The sequence below is a fragment of the Canis aureus genome, chromosome 28 (genome assembly GCF_053574225.1).
Source record: "Canis aureus isolate CA01 chromosome 28, VMU_Caureus_v.1.0, whole genome shotgun sequence".
Taxonomy (NCBI): Eukaryota; Metazoa; Chordata; class Mammalia; order Carnivora; family Canidae; genus Canis; species Canis aureus.
This window is the reverse complement of record NC_135638.1, coordinates 10,605,243-10,621,155: the sequence shown is the minus strand read 5'-3', so window position 1 is coordinate 10,621,155 and position 15,913 is coordinate 10,605,243. Positions and strand designations below refer to the sequence as shown.

The 15,913-nt window shown below is 35.4% G+C and overlaps 1 protein-coding gene and 1 long non-coding RNA gene across 21 annotated transcripts in view; one reads left to right on the top strand and one right to left on the bottom strand.

Annotated features, from left to right (window-relative positions):
- RALYL (RALY RNA binding protein like) overlaps positions 1-15,913 on the top strand; it is a 707,896-nt gene that overhangs the window by 469,361 nt on the left and 222,622 nt on the right. For 3 of the 20 annotated variants that reach the window (XR_013367028.1, XM_077876410.1, XM_077876411.1), the window contains exons 3-4: positions 9,820-9,905; positions 12,814-12,873. The exons of 12 other annotated variants lie outside the window; for them this stretch is intronic. Coding sequence is in view for 2 of the 8 variants with exons in the window: in XM_077876410.1 (XP_077732536.1) it covers positions 9,820-9,905; positions 12,814-12,873 (146 nt within the window). In the remaining 6 variants the exon portion in view is untranslated. Of the gene's footprint in view, positions 1-6,777; positions 6,928-9,819; positions 9,906-12,813; positions 12,874-15,913 lie in introns of those variants that run through there. 5 more of the 20 variants (XM_077876415.1, XM_077876416.1, XM_077876417.1 and 2 more) reach the window with 5 other exon arrangements.
- On the bottom strand, positions 4,442-6,679 carry LOC144300179 (uncharacterized). Its single transcript, XR_013366773.1, has 3 exons — positions 6,431-6,679; positions 5,299-5,416; positions 4,442-4,706 (listed from the first exon to the last, which is right to left on the bottom strand). It is a non-coding gene; the product is annotated as an uncharacterized LOC144300179 (long non-coding RNA).

Genomic DNA, 15,913 nt, shown 5'->3' with positions numbered 1-15,913 from the left:
ATTTTTAAAAATATTTTTTCACTGCCTTTGTATTTCCTATAAACTGCTAATTAAATCTAGAGACTTGATCAGGTTCAGGTTCAAGTTTTGACAGGAATACTTTACAGTATTGGAGTACTTCCATCAAGACACTAATGCAATTTGTCCCTCTTTTTGGATTTTAAGGCCATTTATGATCATTGCCTGAATCTAGTGTTTCATCAGGACTCCAAAATGTTGATTTTCTATTATTTCTTCTTAATTTATTTGCTATAAAATTTCTCTGAAAAATTTTCTCTGATCAGCTCTAGCTCTGCTGCACTGCAGTGAGTTTAGGAAAATCAAGATAAATGCTTGACTGTTTATCAGTTTTCAAAATAATGAGTTGGTTTTTTAATATCATTTAAAGGTGACTGATGAAGCATTTTTCCTACCATCATTATGAACTCATGTTTTTAAATATTTAATGTTTTTAATCTATTACATCTATTCTTTTTTTCCCCCTTCAAACAATTCCAAATTTAATCAGTGAGAACCACTTCAAGTTAGCTCTAATTTTAGATGATCTGAGTCGTCTGATGGCTTCTTTGTTTCTGGTATCACAGAATGGAACTAGCCTATCTTGTACCTTTCCTGATCCACATCCAAAATAAGCCAGCCTTCCAAGTGCCTTAGTGGGCAGTGGTGCATAGGGATCCCTTCTGAAGCCATGCACCTATATTCATAAACACTGCAGAAGATGTGGTGCTTTTCTGAGACTGAATTGGGAAGAATGGCTATTTCCACAGAGACTTTGGCGAATATGGCGCTCTGTGAGGAAATAGTGTCTTTGCGACATGCATTCCTCCCTCAGCCTTCTCATTACTATGTTTGACTTTTAGGCAAATATTTATAGGCTGTCACCTTTCTCCCATGGCTTACCTCCTTAGATGAAGAAAAGACATGTGCTACTAGCAGGTAGTTATTTTATAAATTACTACCACTGCATACCATGGAAGTCTGTGTCTGTTAAGGTATATGATGATCAGAAAATGTTTATTGACTAGTCACTGTGTTAGACACAGGGGACTCAACATGATTAAAACTTTGTCTCACATTGTTCTTTCAGCTCATTTCAGCAGAGCTGGAGCTACTGTGGGAGCCCAGGGGAAAAACTAATAAATTCTGCTTGAGTGAAAAAAAGATGTGTTCATGGAGTAAGAAGTTTTTGAGTAAAGGTCTTGAAGGGAATAAAACCCTGGGATGCATGTAAGGGTAGGATGTTGGAGAAGAGGGTGTAGGCTATCATTTAAAACAGAGCAGCAGGATAAAGACCCAGTGATTTCAAAGTCGAAAGGGTATTTGATCCATGTGGTTGCAGTATAAAGTGCCAAGTTTCTACAGGGCGGAAGTTCAAATATTATGCCAAGAGAACACTTTGGATCAGATTGTTAAGGCAGTGAGGCCACCTTCAGAATTGTTCTCTAAACTTGGGTAATTACAGTAGGAAGTAAAAAGAGAAGCAGATTGTTGAGACACTGTATAAAGTAGTCATCATGGTGGATGAATGTGGGTGAGGATTTTAAAGATGACAAAGTTATTTTACTTATGATGACTGATATAGCTTGGTTTATAATGGAGTGAGACCAAACGAGGGTTAGAGTTCAGGAAGGATCCAGTAAGACAATAATATAAGAGAATAATATTAATGAACTTAACAAAATTGGACAACATAAAGAAGCCAAGAAGTAAACAAGAGAGAATCAGAGAGATTCACTAATAAATGAGTTATTTGGAAGGAGCACTGGTTGAGGTTAAGTGATCTCTTCAACATCTCATTTATTCATTTATAAGAATGAATCATCACATTTACTCACATTTACTTTTTCTGCCCCGAGATCAGTCTTCTCAGCATAATATTCAAACATCCACCGGGCACTTTATACTGCAAGCACACAGAGATCAACTACTCTTTCAACTCTAAGATCACTGTAATGTTCATGGTACCGTACTATATGCAAGAAACATGAAACTTGGTCTTGCCCTTGGAGCTGTTACAATACAGTGGTAAGTCACAGCTAGCAGGTGATAGAAAGCTGGGAATAGAAGCCAGAATTCCCAGTGTACTGTTGGTTTTGTCACACCATCCCTGCTCTGTCCCATCTCACAGGGTCTACTCCTCACTCCTCCTCACTCTTAGACTCTGTATTTTAAACCAAAAGTAACATAGTATTTGCCCCCTTTTGCTAAATGTTGACATTACATCTGCTTGGGCAGAGCCATTTGGGTGTTACCATTTTGGAACACTCCTATGCTTCTAACCATGTTTATGATCAACTCTGTCTAAAGTCAATATTAAGGATTTATAATAGTCTCTCAATATAAGAGGACAGTTCACCTTTTGTAATCCAGGCCTCAAGGACATGGCATGCTTCCATCACTACTAGAGTAAGTATGTCTAATTTTTGACCTGGCTCCATACCATACACTAGTAAATGACAATGTCTTTTAAAAATTACGTAATTATTAAATAAGCATGACTTCATTTATTTTCTACCAGACACTAACTTTAAATACTTTACTTCTTAATGCATCTCTGTAAATAGAGCAGTTGGCAAACTAAAGTGTGCATTTAAACTGATTCTTAGTCCTTTCATTCTTTTTATATTCATCTTCCTTAATTTAGTCTCAAAACACCCCTAGGCGGTTGGTGCTGACTCTTGCTTATTTGATATCAAAATTCTTGAGAGCCTGTTCCTCTACAGCAGGGTTTAATTTTCTCACTTTAAGACATCTTCTTTAACTATTTCCTACTGAGAAAAAAGAAAAACCCATCTTCTTCCAACTCTTGCACTGATTCCCCACTGCTGTTGGGATCCTGGTATGGAAACTATGCTCAAGATCAGTTCTAACTTTTCTCCCCTGAGGAGACACTTAAAGGACTTCAAAGATTTTTTTGTGTAGTTTTTATGCTTTTCCCATTTAAGGAATTATTCATAATTCTTTCTGCCTGGCGTTCAACTCATTTTGAACACAATGCATGTAAACCAGTTATCAATTATGATTGGACTCTCCCTGTAGAAAAAGCTTCAGGAAAGAAACATCAGGGTTCTTATATTTTTTAAAGAATTGACTCCAAAAAAAGTAAGAATTTTAATGATGTAGTCTCACCAAGAAGTTACGGTTTCTAAAAATGCATTTATCTAATTCTGTTGGAGAAAATCACTAAGACCTTGCTTTATACAAGTTGGCTATGGTATCAGAAAAGAGTTACAAAATTTATAGAACTGAGCAAGGACTCCGAGGTTTGACAGATCAGGTTTCTCATTTGCAGGTGATCACACTGAGGTCCACAGAGGATTATGCAGGTTTCTGTGGAGGGCTGGGTCTAGACCTAGATTTCTGTTCCCTGCCCACTGTTCTCTCTATTCTTACTATATTCTTCAACATCAGTCTAAATGTTCCCTCCTCTTGTAGTTCTCTCTGGGCTCTTTGTAATTCTTTCACAGCCAAATTGCACAGTTGGGATGATTATACAGGACTTTATAAGTACTAAAAAGGTCACTTTTATTATCATTATCTTATCAAGACTGAATAATCCTGGTGGAGAGGACAATTTATCTTTTACCCTAACATTTTTTTTTTCTTTTTGGCATATACTGGGTACTCAATAAATAAATTCTAGGGGTTGATATTTGACTCAGGGAACAAATATTTGATAATATTCATACCTCAAGGACAAATAACACCATATTCAAGCGTCTTTTCCTTTGGAAGGCTAACTTTGTCTTCACTGTCAAATCTAATATTTCATGGTTATGGACACTTAGAAAAAGTCTGCCTTTTCCAGTTTCCCGCTTTCTATAGATGCTGTGCTACCTGTATGCTTCGTTTTAGTTCATAGACATCGGATGGTCTTTTCTTTATGAAACAGTGGTGATAGGAGATATTATATCTTAATGTCCTTACCTGAAAGAATATTTTCCATTTTGGAGTTTTTCTGAACCAGGAATCCTAAAGTCAATGAATCGCTAATCTAGAAATACGGATATTGAATTTGGGTTGCTTATACTGTGATATTAGAGTGTAGCTCATTCTTTGCTCCAAAGTGATTGCAAGATTTTGTAGATGTCCACATGGCAGAAATAAGTTTTAGTTTGTGGATTACATGAAATGTGCAAAGCCTGATTGTAAGCACAGTGTTTTTTTCCCTGTAAGATTTTTATGAGCATGTTGCAATCAAAACCATATCCCAAATCCCATGTCCCAAATAACATTTCATCAGATGAGCAGACGGATTTTACAGTGAATCCATGAGATATCTGAATCTCTCTCTCTCCATGGCTTTCAGTATGTTATGCTTAATAGCAGATGACAGTGTAAGGTCCCCACCAGATCCTAAAACAGTGTGATGGATTCTTCTAAGCTAAATAATAGCTAATTATGCCATAGGTAAGTCTCAACCAAATTATTATTAAGGACTTTCTGTGCGAGTTATGGGGGAACACAAAATGAATGCAGAATTTGTAATTCTTTCAAAATGTTGTCAGGTGCATAGGCTTGATTGCATATACATGGATAAGTATCACACAATTTTGCATTTTGGAGGAAGAAATGAGGAATTAAGGAAATGAAGAAGCAGAAAGATTTCATCAAGGTGGAGACATTTGAGTTCAGCCTCTATGGCTGTTTTTACTTGTTTTTCTCCAGCTCTCCATGTCCTGGATTAAATTTGCTCTTGGTTAGCCCTATTAAATAGGTTAAAAAAGAGTTAAAATTTTGACATTAGTAAAATGCATTATGAATAATATAATTCCATTCTTTTCAGACAGTACTAAATATAGATTGGAGATGAACTAAACAGTTAAACCTGGTCAAGGTACTACTAATAATCTTAAAAGTCAGTAAAAAGAAAGTATGGTATGTGAAAATAAGGAGAGATTACTATGTAAGAAATATTATTTTGTAGTATGAAAAATAAATTGCCTATTTCTTAATAATCACACCAAAAGATCTAATTAAATTATTAATCAAGATTGCTTCTGAATGGAAAATGCTTAAAACCAGCAGCATGTATTGATATTTTATGCAATAAAAGAAAATACAAGATGCAATTACTTCAGCTACTTTCTCAGTCAAAAGTTTTTAAGGAAAACTTAGAGCAATGGCTAGCCTGGCTCCCATATGAGATGCCTTTTTTATGACATTTTGAACGTACCTTCAATGCATGTACTTCTAGTTTATATTATTAGCCTGAACTACTTTCCTTTTACACACTTCAGATAGCATTTTTCAAGAAATAAAGACCTACAGCACAAGTAGAAAATAAAAACACTTTACAGTTCTCCATTTATGGGAAGTTGAACTTCTTTGGATTGCTGGAGCTATAGATTTTTCAGAATGTGTTCTTTGGGAGTGAAGTCAACTGATATTACTTTTCTCTCAAATTATCAGCCCACTGAAAAAACAAAATCATTAGTTCCAAATTTCAAAGTCCATCTATATTGTAAGCTATACAAAACCACTTTGGTTTTCTTACTTTTGTTTAATGTTGTCTCTATAAGAATGTGCACCTCCTAATCATTATGGCTTATTGTCAGTTATGTGGATTTCCTTCTTCTATACACAAGACCTCCTCTGTCCTACACAATGTATAGCATTTTTTAATACAACCAACAAGTGTGTAATAAAGAATTCAAAAGGAGGCTACAAAGGGTCGGAAAAAGTACTTGAATCTCCTTCAACGCAGAGTTCTTTCTTGAGACTCTTCCGTTATTTTCACATTTCCTGAGGAAATGGAATGCTAAACTAACATTAGCATGTTCAAGAAATAATGGCAACAGCTGTCATTTATTGAAGATATGAAACTTCTGCAAAGTCACTCTGCCAGGCACACTTGCATTTATTCAATAAATATGTATTGAGTACCCACTATGTATGTGGTAGGATAGAAGGAATTAGGAAAAGGAAAGTGAATGATAACGGCCCTCAAGGAACTTAGAATCAAATATTTAAAAAGTTGTATCCAAGGCAATCATGAAGATAGGAAGTGAGAATTATGGAAGCAGAGACTACCTTGAGGCAAAGCTTTCTGGAGAAGTTGAGGATTGAGCTGCTTGAAGATTAGATGATTTGCACATACAGATAAAGAGAAATGACACTGTAAACAGAGAAGTTGTGTGAATAGAGTATTGATGGAAAAAGAGTATACGATATTTGTCTAAGGAACTACAGATAATTTGGCAATGAGGGGGTTAGGCCTGGCAAGAGTTAAGGCTGGGAAGTAGGTAGAGTTAAAGTCATGACAGACTGGTATGACATGTTAAGATATTTATATTTTATCCCAGAGGTTTGGGAAGCCAGTCAAGAGTTTCAAAAGTTCTGCATAGCTTATATGCATATCTTATATACATGTCAGGGTGGAGTTTGTATTTCTGAGATAGTATTAGGTAGGGCTGCCAAAACAAATTACCGTAGACTAGGTGACTTAAACAGCAGAAATTTATTTTCTCACAGTTCTAAAGGCTAGAAGTCCAAGATCAGGATGATGGTAAGGTGGATGTCAAATCTGAGGTCTCTTTCCTTGGCTTTTAGATGGCCACCATATCACTGTGTGCTTACATGACCTCTTCTTTGTGCTTGAACAGAGAGAGAGAGACACAGAAAGAGAGAGAGAAAGCTCTCTGGTATTTCTTCTTACAGGGGCACTATTCCCATTAGGAGGCCCCCACCCTCATGACATCATCTAACTTTAATTACATCCCAAAGACTCCATCTCCAAATATAACATCATAATGGGGGTGAGAGCTTCAACACATGAATTTGACAGGGGTGGAAGTGTGGTGTGAGGTGTGTGTGGGGGAGGGTGGATGGAATACAAACGTTCAGTCCATAGCAGGAGAGAAAAAGGCTGTTATAGTAATCAAGAGGCAAGATAATGAGACTTTGAGCTAGAACTGGTAAGAACTGGTAAGATACACAGACAAAAGGAATATGAGAGTAAGTATGTAGTGAAATGAATGGATTTTGGTGATTGACTGGAGCTGAGGGAGAAAAAGCAGTTTGGTTTTTTTGTTGTTGTTGTTGTTTTGTTGTGGTGGTGGTGTGTTTTTTTTGTTGTTGTTTTTGGGTTTTTTTTGTTTTGTTTTTTTTTGTTTTTTTTTTGAGCTCCATAATCACCCATCAACTCCAGGCCACCAGGTGAGGCAACGCCCTTACCCAACTCCTACCTGTTTCTACACTGCTGCCCCTCACCACACTGCCTTACTCAGAACTTTCCAGCCAAAATTCAGCAGCTTCTTTCAAGTACCTGATTCTTTCCCACTTCAGTAATTTATATATTATAGAGAAGAAAATAGTATACAAATAAACACAACCCAATACACTAAGCACCACTGAATCACAGAAGAGGAAGCATCTGCTATGACTCAACATTTGCTTTTCTAAAAATTGAAGCATTGTGCTTGGATTGTGCAATAGATAACTACTAAACCAATGAGAAAATAAAGGTTTAGAGCCCAACACTCAAAAATTTCATTAGGGGCCTATTTTTTTAAATGCTAATAAGAACCTAATAAGAATGGTGGCATTATTTATATGTACTAATAGTTAAGAAATACATAAGTGACACAATACATAGGGTATTTTTACTTTAAAATCTGAAGTTTGCTTTGACATTGTAAGAGTTGTAGTTGTGTTACTGAGGGTAAAGGAAGGACAGTGAACTGAAATCCAAGGGAAGGTTGTAGCAAATGCAGAGGGATGTGGCTCCTAACCTAGTGAACTGAGATAGCATGTTTAAAGTGTGCATATGGGTGCATTTCATGTATTCCTAATCAGCTCAGATTCAGCTGGCACTGTCTTTTGCATGCACTTCACGTTCCTCAGGGGGAAAATCACACAGAAACAATCTCAAATTGTTCCTTCATATCAATTGGTTTGGTACAAGTTTACATTTTCAACACAATCATTACAGCAGAGCTGAGTATACTCGTGCCTAGAACAGTTGGGACAAGCATCACAAAGGTGGTGCCATGTGACCTGAGTCTTGAGACATGAACGAGTGTGTCCTAGCAGGAAACAGGGAAGAGAACTAGACAAATAGAACAGCATACATAGAGCTGACTAGGTGTGAAAGAGAATGTCATGTTTTAGAAATGGCCCAGTGTGTGATTTTCCTATATTAACCTGTTCTACTGGGTTTTTAAAAAAAAATACTCTTTTCCTCATAGTAATTGAACTAATTTGCCCCCCTTTTCTAGCACTTCATTTTTTATTTTATATAATTTGGGGAAAAGAAAAATGACTTGCTTTCATGTGATATCTAAAATCTTCATTGTACATGTGCTTTTATCTTTGTGTAATTCACCAGATAACAGGACAATGTATACATTTAATGCCTTCCTTCTAACAACTGAATATATAAATAGTCCTTTCAGGTCCAAAAATAAACATCATTCACATACTTGAACCAACTAAAATGGTAACTTTATGAATTCTCCAGATATAATCATGTCTTCATCTTGTCTGTATTCTGAAATATTAAAAACTTAAAGGCTAAAATTAATGTTAGTTAAAATTTTTAATTCAGCCAATTTTAAAGGTTGAATTTAACTTAGTTAATTACAAGCTAATAAAATATGTGTTCTTATATTACACAGACCCATTGGATCAGTTAAAATCACTTATTTAATACCTGCCATATGCATAATATGATCTTTGGGTCTATGATTCTGTTTCATTTCAATTCATATCTTATGTTTTGCAGTGCTTCCTCCTGTACTGAATATTGTATTTACTGAAAATACTCCTGATGGAAGCACACTAAATGGAAAAAAAAAAAAAAACCTTCCATGAAAAACAACAATATTATTTAATTCACTCAAATGATTGTGTTAATTGATTTTCCGATAGACACGGGCCTTGTTTTTCCACATGGATGATCAAATTTATTTTAGAGTCTAATCCTTTGAGGACACTGCAATCTAAGTTTTTCCATAACTTTCTGTTTTATATTGGTAAATATCTTTATTAGATGGAGCGGAGCAGTCACTTGAGATAGAGTATTGTAATAATGAAAAATGTGTTGCTTAATCAACAAAATCATCGAACCTATTCAAAATATGTGTAGTACATTGTCTCCTTCAGGGTCCTACAAAATGTTCTGAAGTGTTCTAAATACTTCTTTTATTTTCTGCAAAAATGCAGTAACGTTTTAGTGCCTAGGTATTTATCATCTCTCCCATGTCATCTTGAGGGCATTTGTTTCGGTGAAATCTCTAAGATGGTTGTAGTGACTCATATTCTCGAAGGACCATTATGTAAGTCTTTTGATTCTTATTTTCTTTTTTTTTTAAGATTTTATTTATTTATTCGAGAGAGAGAGAGAGAGAGGCAGAGACACAAGCAGAGGGAGAAGCTCCCTGCATGGAGCCTGACATGGGACTCGATCCTGAGTCTCCAGGATCACGTCCTAGGCCGAAGGTGGTGCTAAACCACGGAGCCACCCAGGCCACCCTGATTCTTGTTTTCTGTTTCCATTTTCCCACTCACCCTTTTGCTTAATTCATTTACTGATTTTGCACATTCTGATACTTTAAGATGGGAACAAAATGAGAAAGATAATAAATTCATATAAGCTAATTTTACTACTCTTTATTGGGATCAATCAAATAAAAATATTAAAATGAATAAACAAGACTCTCTTTCATGTATTCAGCTCTTCCTTCCAAGTGCCATTGATTATAAGTGAGCTACTTCTCTATTCCTTATAGTTTTTATTTATTTTTTTTCAAACTTTAGAAAGAGTATCTGTAATGTAAGACAATCTTGGTAAAACTTCCTTTCTGTTTTAAATAATAGATCGTGTTCATCAATGTGGAATTTATTTGGAAGAGACCTTGGAATCCTGTTGTCTTAATAAGAAGGTTAGGGGACAAAATAACAAGGTACCAACAAAGCCAATTATATGTCCAATGATAAGATGCAAATAATTCATAAATTGCTAATATGAAGAACAGTTGTACTTTGAAAATATTATGTGTCATTATCACATTTAAATAATAGGAGAGATAGAATCAGTCTAAGTTCTATATATAGCCAAATATTAAACAATTGAGACACATCTAGAAAAAAGAGAAAGAAAGTAGATGGTGAAGTTCAAAGAGCTGGATTGTGAGGACCCAGGTTTTGGAGATAGCATCTGTTATTTCATATATTTTTTAATAAATTTATCAGTGAAGCTAAGTCAGAGAAATATGAATTCACAGGGGGAAAAAATGACATAGCTGCTTTTGAATGGTGTGATTGCCAAAATCCTTATCCTTATAAAAGTGATTTTTGAGGTTAAAAGGAAAAGAAATATAGCATCTGTAAGCATTTCACAGTTATAACATTTTTACAGGCAGGTTAAAGCACTGTTTGGAGAATTTCCACATGGCTGATATTTATTAAACCTAAAAGTTAAAATTACTTTCTTCAGTTTTATTGCAATGCAAACATTTTGTATTGTTTGTAAGGATAACTTTATAAAAGATTTAGAAATGATAAATGTGCTTCTGATCAACCACTACAGAAGGAGAGCCAAAGGGACTTTGGTTTCTGTCATACATAAAGTATGGCCTTCTGGATTACAAGGAGGGTTATCTTTTTCTACATGTCTCTCTTGAGATCAAATCTGGGACATTTTAGCCATCTCTGGTTAACTGAAACTATATATTATATTTTGGCTTTCTAAATCTTCGTGCTAGAGGAAAATTAAATTGTGCATTTTAATAAGAACAGTTTATTTTTGCCGTTAAGTAGTTAAGGGGAGTGTAAATTAAGAAGAGATACAATAAGATGCAAAAATAAAAAGTAAGACTTCCGAATTATCTGGTTATATCCCTAAGGAATTAAGCCTAGCCCCATTTAATTTAAGAAAGATTAATAGTGCACCTCCTAAGCTATAAATACTGGCATTCTTTTACCCTTATAGTCTAGTGTGGAAATGGCAAGGCCTTTAGCAGAGAGATGCTCCAGGTACTATGAAATCACAAAGTTTTCTTTAGTGGCTCTAACTCTCTTGGAGGAGGAACAGAGAGGAAAGATTAACCACAGAAAAACAAAGCACATGCAAGAGAAGCAATGCTGGAATCAGTGGAATGGGAAAATTCCGATTTTTTTTCATGTACATAAATCCAAAAATCTAAACAAGAGCAAAATATTAGCAAATTGAATGCAATGATCTAAAGAACAGATGATGTATAATGTTTCATGTTGAATTTATTCTAAAAATGCAAGTCTGGTGTAACACTTAAAAATGTTAATCTTGACACCACCACCCCCATCCATACCTCACACCATACAAAAAATTAATTTCAGTTATATTGGAGATCAAAATGTGAACATAATTAAACTTCAAGAAGTAATCAGAGGAGTATATTTTCACTATCTTGGTGAACACAAAGTTCTCTTAAAGGTTACAGAAATTAATAACCACAACAAGAAAATTTGAAAAATTGGACCTAATTAAAAATAAGAACTTGTGTTCATCAGATGTATCATTTAGAGAGTGAAAAGCAAGCCATAGTATGGAAGAGGATATTTGGTATGTCTATCTCTATCTTCATATCTATATATCTAATAAAGGATTCCTATCCAAAATTTTTCAAGAATTCCTACAAATCAAATTAGAGGGGGAAAAAAAAAAACCCTGAAAAGTCAACAGAGAAATGGAAGAAAACTTGAAATAACACTTTAAAGAAAGAATATATAAATGAACAAAAACACAATGGTTAACAACCTCATTAATCACTAGGGAAATGCAAATTAAAACTATAGTGATATCCCAGTACACACCCACTAAAATGATTAAAATAAATGTACTGACAAACATTGGCAAGGATGTGGAACATTGAGAACTCCCATGCATTGCTGGTGGGAGTGTAAATTGATATAAGCACTTTGGAAAATATTATATAGCTACAATAATTAAAGCAAAGTCTTGGTCAAATCTATTAGGCTGATGATATATTATCTATGAATTAGTAATTCTATTCCTAGACATAAATCTGTACCCCATAAAAACAAATATATATGCTTACCAAATGAGTTATACAAATATATTCACAGTGTTATTTCCAGTTGCTCCAAATTAGAAACCACCCTAAAGTCCATCAACATTCGAATGGACAAGAAAAATTGTAGTGTATTGATATAACCAAATGCTCTTCAGTGATTAAAATGAATAGAATATTGTGGCCTCCACCAACATACTTAAATATCACAAACATAATTTTGAGTGCAAGAAACCAAATACAAGAGTACACAGGGCATGATTCTATTTATATAAAGTTTAAAAACAACCAATTTATAGTGTTATTAGTTGGTATGGTTGGTAACTTGAAGAAGTGACTGGGAAGAGACAGAAGGGGGCAATTTCTGGATCTTGGTGCTGATTACATAGCGTGTTCACTTTGAAGAATGTACCAACTCCACATTTAACTTCTGTACAGTTATTTGTGTATGTCATTTTTCCCAATAAATTCTATTCATATGAGTTTTACATAAAGAAGTATCAGTCTGGGCTTTTGGTGTTGTCTTTTTCCAGTCATTATCTTCCCAGCTGAAGTTGTCAACTTTTTTATGGGCAGAGACTAACTTGTACCTTGTGTGCAATCCATTGGTACCATTCCCATGGGCTTAATTAATCTAATGGAAGCTCTTAGATATTTTACGTGCAGAGAAACATAACAGGATTTTTGTTTTTAAAATGCTATTGCTATTCAGAGAAGTTTCGTATTTTTATCTAGTTAATGCTATTTGAGGCAAAGTAATGCATTCAGTGGACATACTATAACATTTCTTGTATTCCAGTTCACCACAGATGATGACTATGATGGACATGGATACGACATCTGTTCCAAACTTTTTCTGGTAATACTTGCTCTGCCTCAAACACTGGGAAACCAAAAATGCAAAGTATGAGTCATTTATTTTGCTGGTTTGGATTGTAACAGATACAGCGTGGTTTAGGAGTGACCTATTGTGTCCTAATCCTCTAGGTGTATCAGTTGCAGCAATGGCGTGATTCTAAAATAGGCAGTTAAAGAGCCTACTTTGTACTCGGGAAGTGACTTCCTGAGAAAGGCAGCAGCTTATCTGGGTGCTCAGTTCTGCAGTGTAGATTTGAGTGAGCTTTGATGAAAGCTCAATTTAAAATCTATTTCTTCATCCCTCTCAATGTTCATGTAACCTATTTAATATTTTGTAGTATATCCCTTTCTGTAGTAAAGTACCTAGAAGTGAGTCTGTTTTTCTTTTCTTTTCTTTTCTTTTCTTTTCTTTTCTTTTCTTTTTTTCTTTTCTTTTCTTTTCTTTTCTTTCTTTTCTTTTCTTTCTTTTCTTTCTTTTCTTTTCCTTTTCTTTTTTTCTTTTTTTTTTTTGTGAGTCTGTTTTCTGCAGCTGTTTTTTTAGTTGGTAACCTAGAATAACGTGGTCAGCATTCTGTATAAGGAGCAAAAGTTTACATAAATGGATGAACAACTTTTATCCTCTTCTATAATTAGAGTTTAATCTTGGCCCTCTTACCTATGATCACGTGGAATGTTAACTGAAAATAAATTTTGTTGGTTCAACTGCATCACCACTCTTGAAGACTTTCAAGTAATAAGCTCTACTTTTATTAAGTCCAGTAAGATCTTCCATGTAATTATAAGTATCATCATACATTCTGCATGAGAAGCACCCATCCAATGTCATTGTACCACTAAATAGTGAATCTGCAGTTGAAATTTACCCTTTTTTTCCATTTGCTTATTAGGCCATGTGGCGGTGTTTGCCCTGTATTAGTGGATCACTTAGCTGCAAGGCTCTTCTATCTTACTAGATTTCATTAAGAGTTACTATACTTCCATACAGGAATAGAAGAGAAATGTAAAAGTTATAATGGTGCACGTGCGCACATGTATGCACACACACACACACACACACACAGAGGTGGGGGGGGAAATAATTCGGTCTACTAAAAAACTGAAGTATTGCATATCATGACCAATTCTTTAGCTAAAGGAGTAAAGAATTATTTTCCTAAGAATCAAAGAAGAGGGTATTGGTGGTTTATTTAGTTTTCCCTCATGGCATTAAGCCACATTAAGCACTATTTTTTTTTTTTTTGCAGCATAATGGCTATTAAGCAACTCTGTATATGCTTGCCTTTTGATGGATTATTTCTTAATTCACAATTTCACAATTCATGTAACGTTTTATTGAGCACCCACTAAGTACAGAGTATTGGGCACTATGGGAGATATAAAGCTAAGTATGAAACTGACTCTATCCTCATAATTAATCTTATGGGAAAGGCAGAGAGAAATATTTAATTTTAATTATAAAACAAATCACACTATAGTTTGTTATAGTAGCTTGTGGTGAATATTATAAATAAATTATTATGTAAGTATAGAAGAAGAAACAAATTCCAAATGAAGGTGCTAGAAGAAGCTTCAGGAGAAGCTTGTTTGAGGTAAATAGAATAGGAGGAAGGACCTTTCAAAAATAAACATCATAAACAAATGCTATTAATGTTCGGGTAGGTTTATACAACAACCTATATCTATGTGCCTTTCCCATATTATGGAGGGTGGTGGAAGCTTAAGACTATAAAAGAAGAAAAATTGAGGCCAGAGTTTGGAAGATCATAAATATCATGCTAAGAGGTTTATTTTTATTTTTTATTTATTTATTCATGGGAGACAGAGAGGGGGGTGGGGGGCAGAGGCACAGGCAGAGGGAGAAGCAGGCTCCATGCAGGGAGCCCGATATGGGACTCGATCCCAGGTCTCCGGGATCATGCCCTGGGCTGAAGGCGGTGCTAAACCACTGAACCACCAGGGCTGCCCATGCTAAGAGTTTTAGATGTTATTGTCATTTGGAAGCCAGTTAGCAAGGAACCAAAAATGTGAGGGCGTTAGGGCATTCTGGTAGCAATGTGAAAACTGGACTGACCAGGGGCACTGGGGTGGCTCAGTGGTTGAGCGTCTGCCTTTGACTCAGGTCGTGACCCTGGGTCCTGGGATCAAGTCCTACATCAGGCTGTCCACGGGGACCCTGCTTCTCCCTCTGCCTATGTGTCTGCCTCTCTCTCTGTATCTCTCATGAACAAATAAATAAAATCTTTTAAAAATCATATGGTTTTTATCTTTCATTTTGTTAATGTGGTGATTCATGATGATTAATTTGTGGATGTTCAGCCATTCTTGCATCCCTGGAATAATTCCTACTTGATCATTATGTTTGATCCTCCTAATGTATTATTGAATTCAGTTTGCTGATGTTTTGTTGAGGATTTTTGCATCTATTGGCCTGTAATCGTGTGTGTGTGTGTGTGTGTGTGTGTGTGTGATATCTTTGTCTGGGTTTAGTATCAGGATAACACTACCCCCTTGTAAAAATAAGTTTAAAAGCATGCTGTTCTCTTCGATTTTTTGAAGGGTTTGAGAAGGATAGGTATTGAATCTTTTTTGAATGTTTCATAGGGGCAGCCCAGGTGGCTCAGCGGTTTAGTGCTGCCTTCAGCCCAGGGCGTGATCCTGGGGACCTGGGATCGAGTCCCATGTCAGGCTCCCTGCATGAAGCCTGCTTCTCCCTCTGCCTATGTCTCTCTCTCTCTCTCTCTCTCTCTCTGTGTGTGTGTGTGTGTGTCTCTCATGAATAAATAAATAAAATTTAAAAAAATGTTTCATAGAATTTACCAGTTAAGCTATCTAGTCCTGGACTTCTGTTTATTGGGAGATCTTATGTTTTTGTTGTCAGAGTTTACATCTCTTAATGAATCCTTTAACTTAAACTTATAGTTATTTTTACTATTTTTGTCTTTAACTCTTCATACTAGAAAGCTAGATTAATTCCAGTGAGATTTTTACTTTCATATGTTTTCTTGTTATTAATTAGTGACTTCTAAGCTTAAAAGAATCCC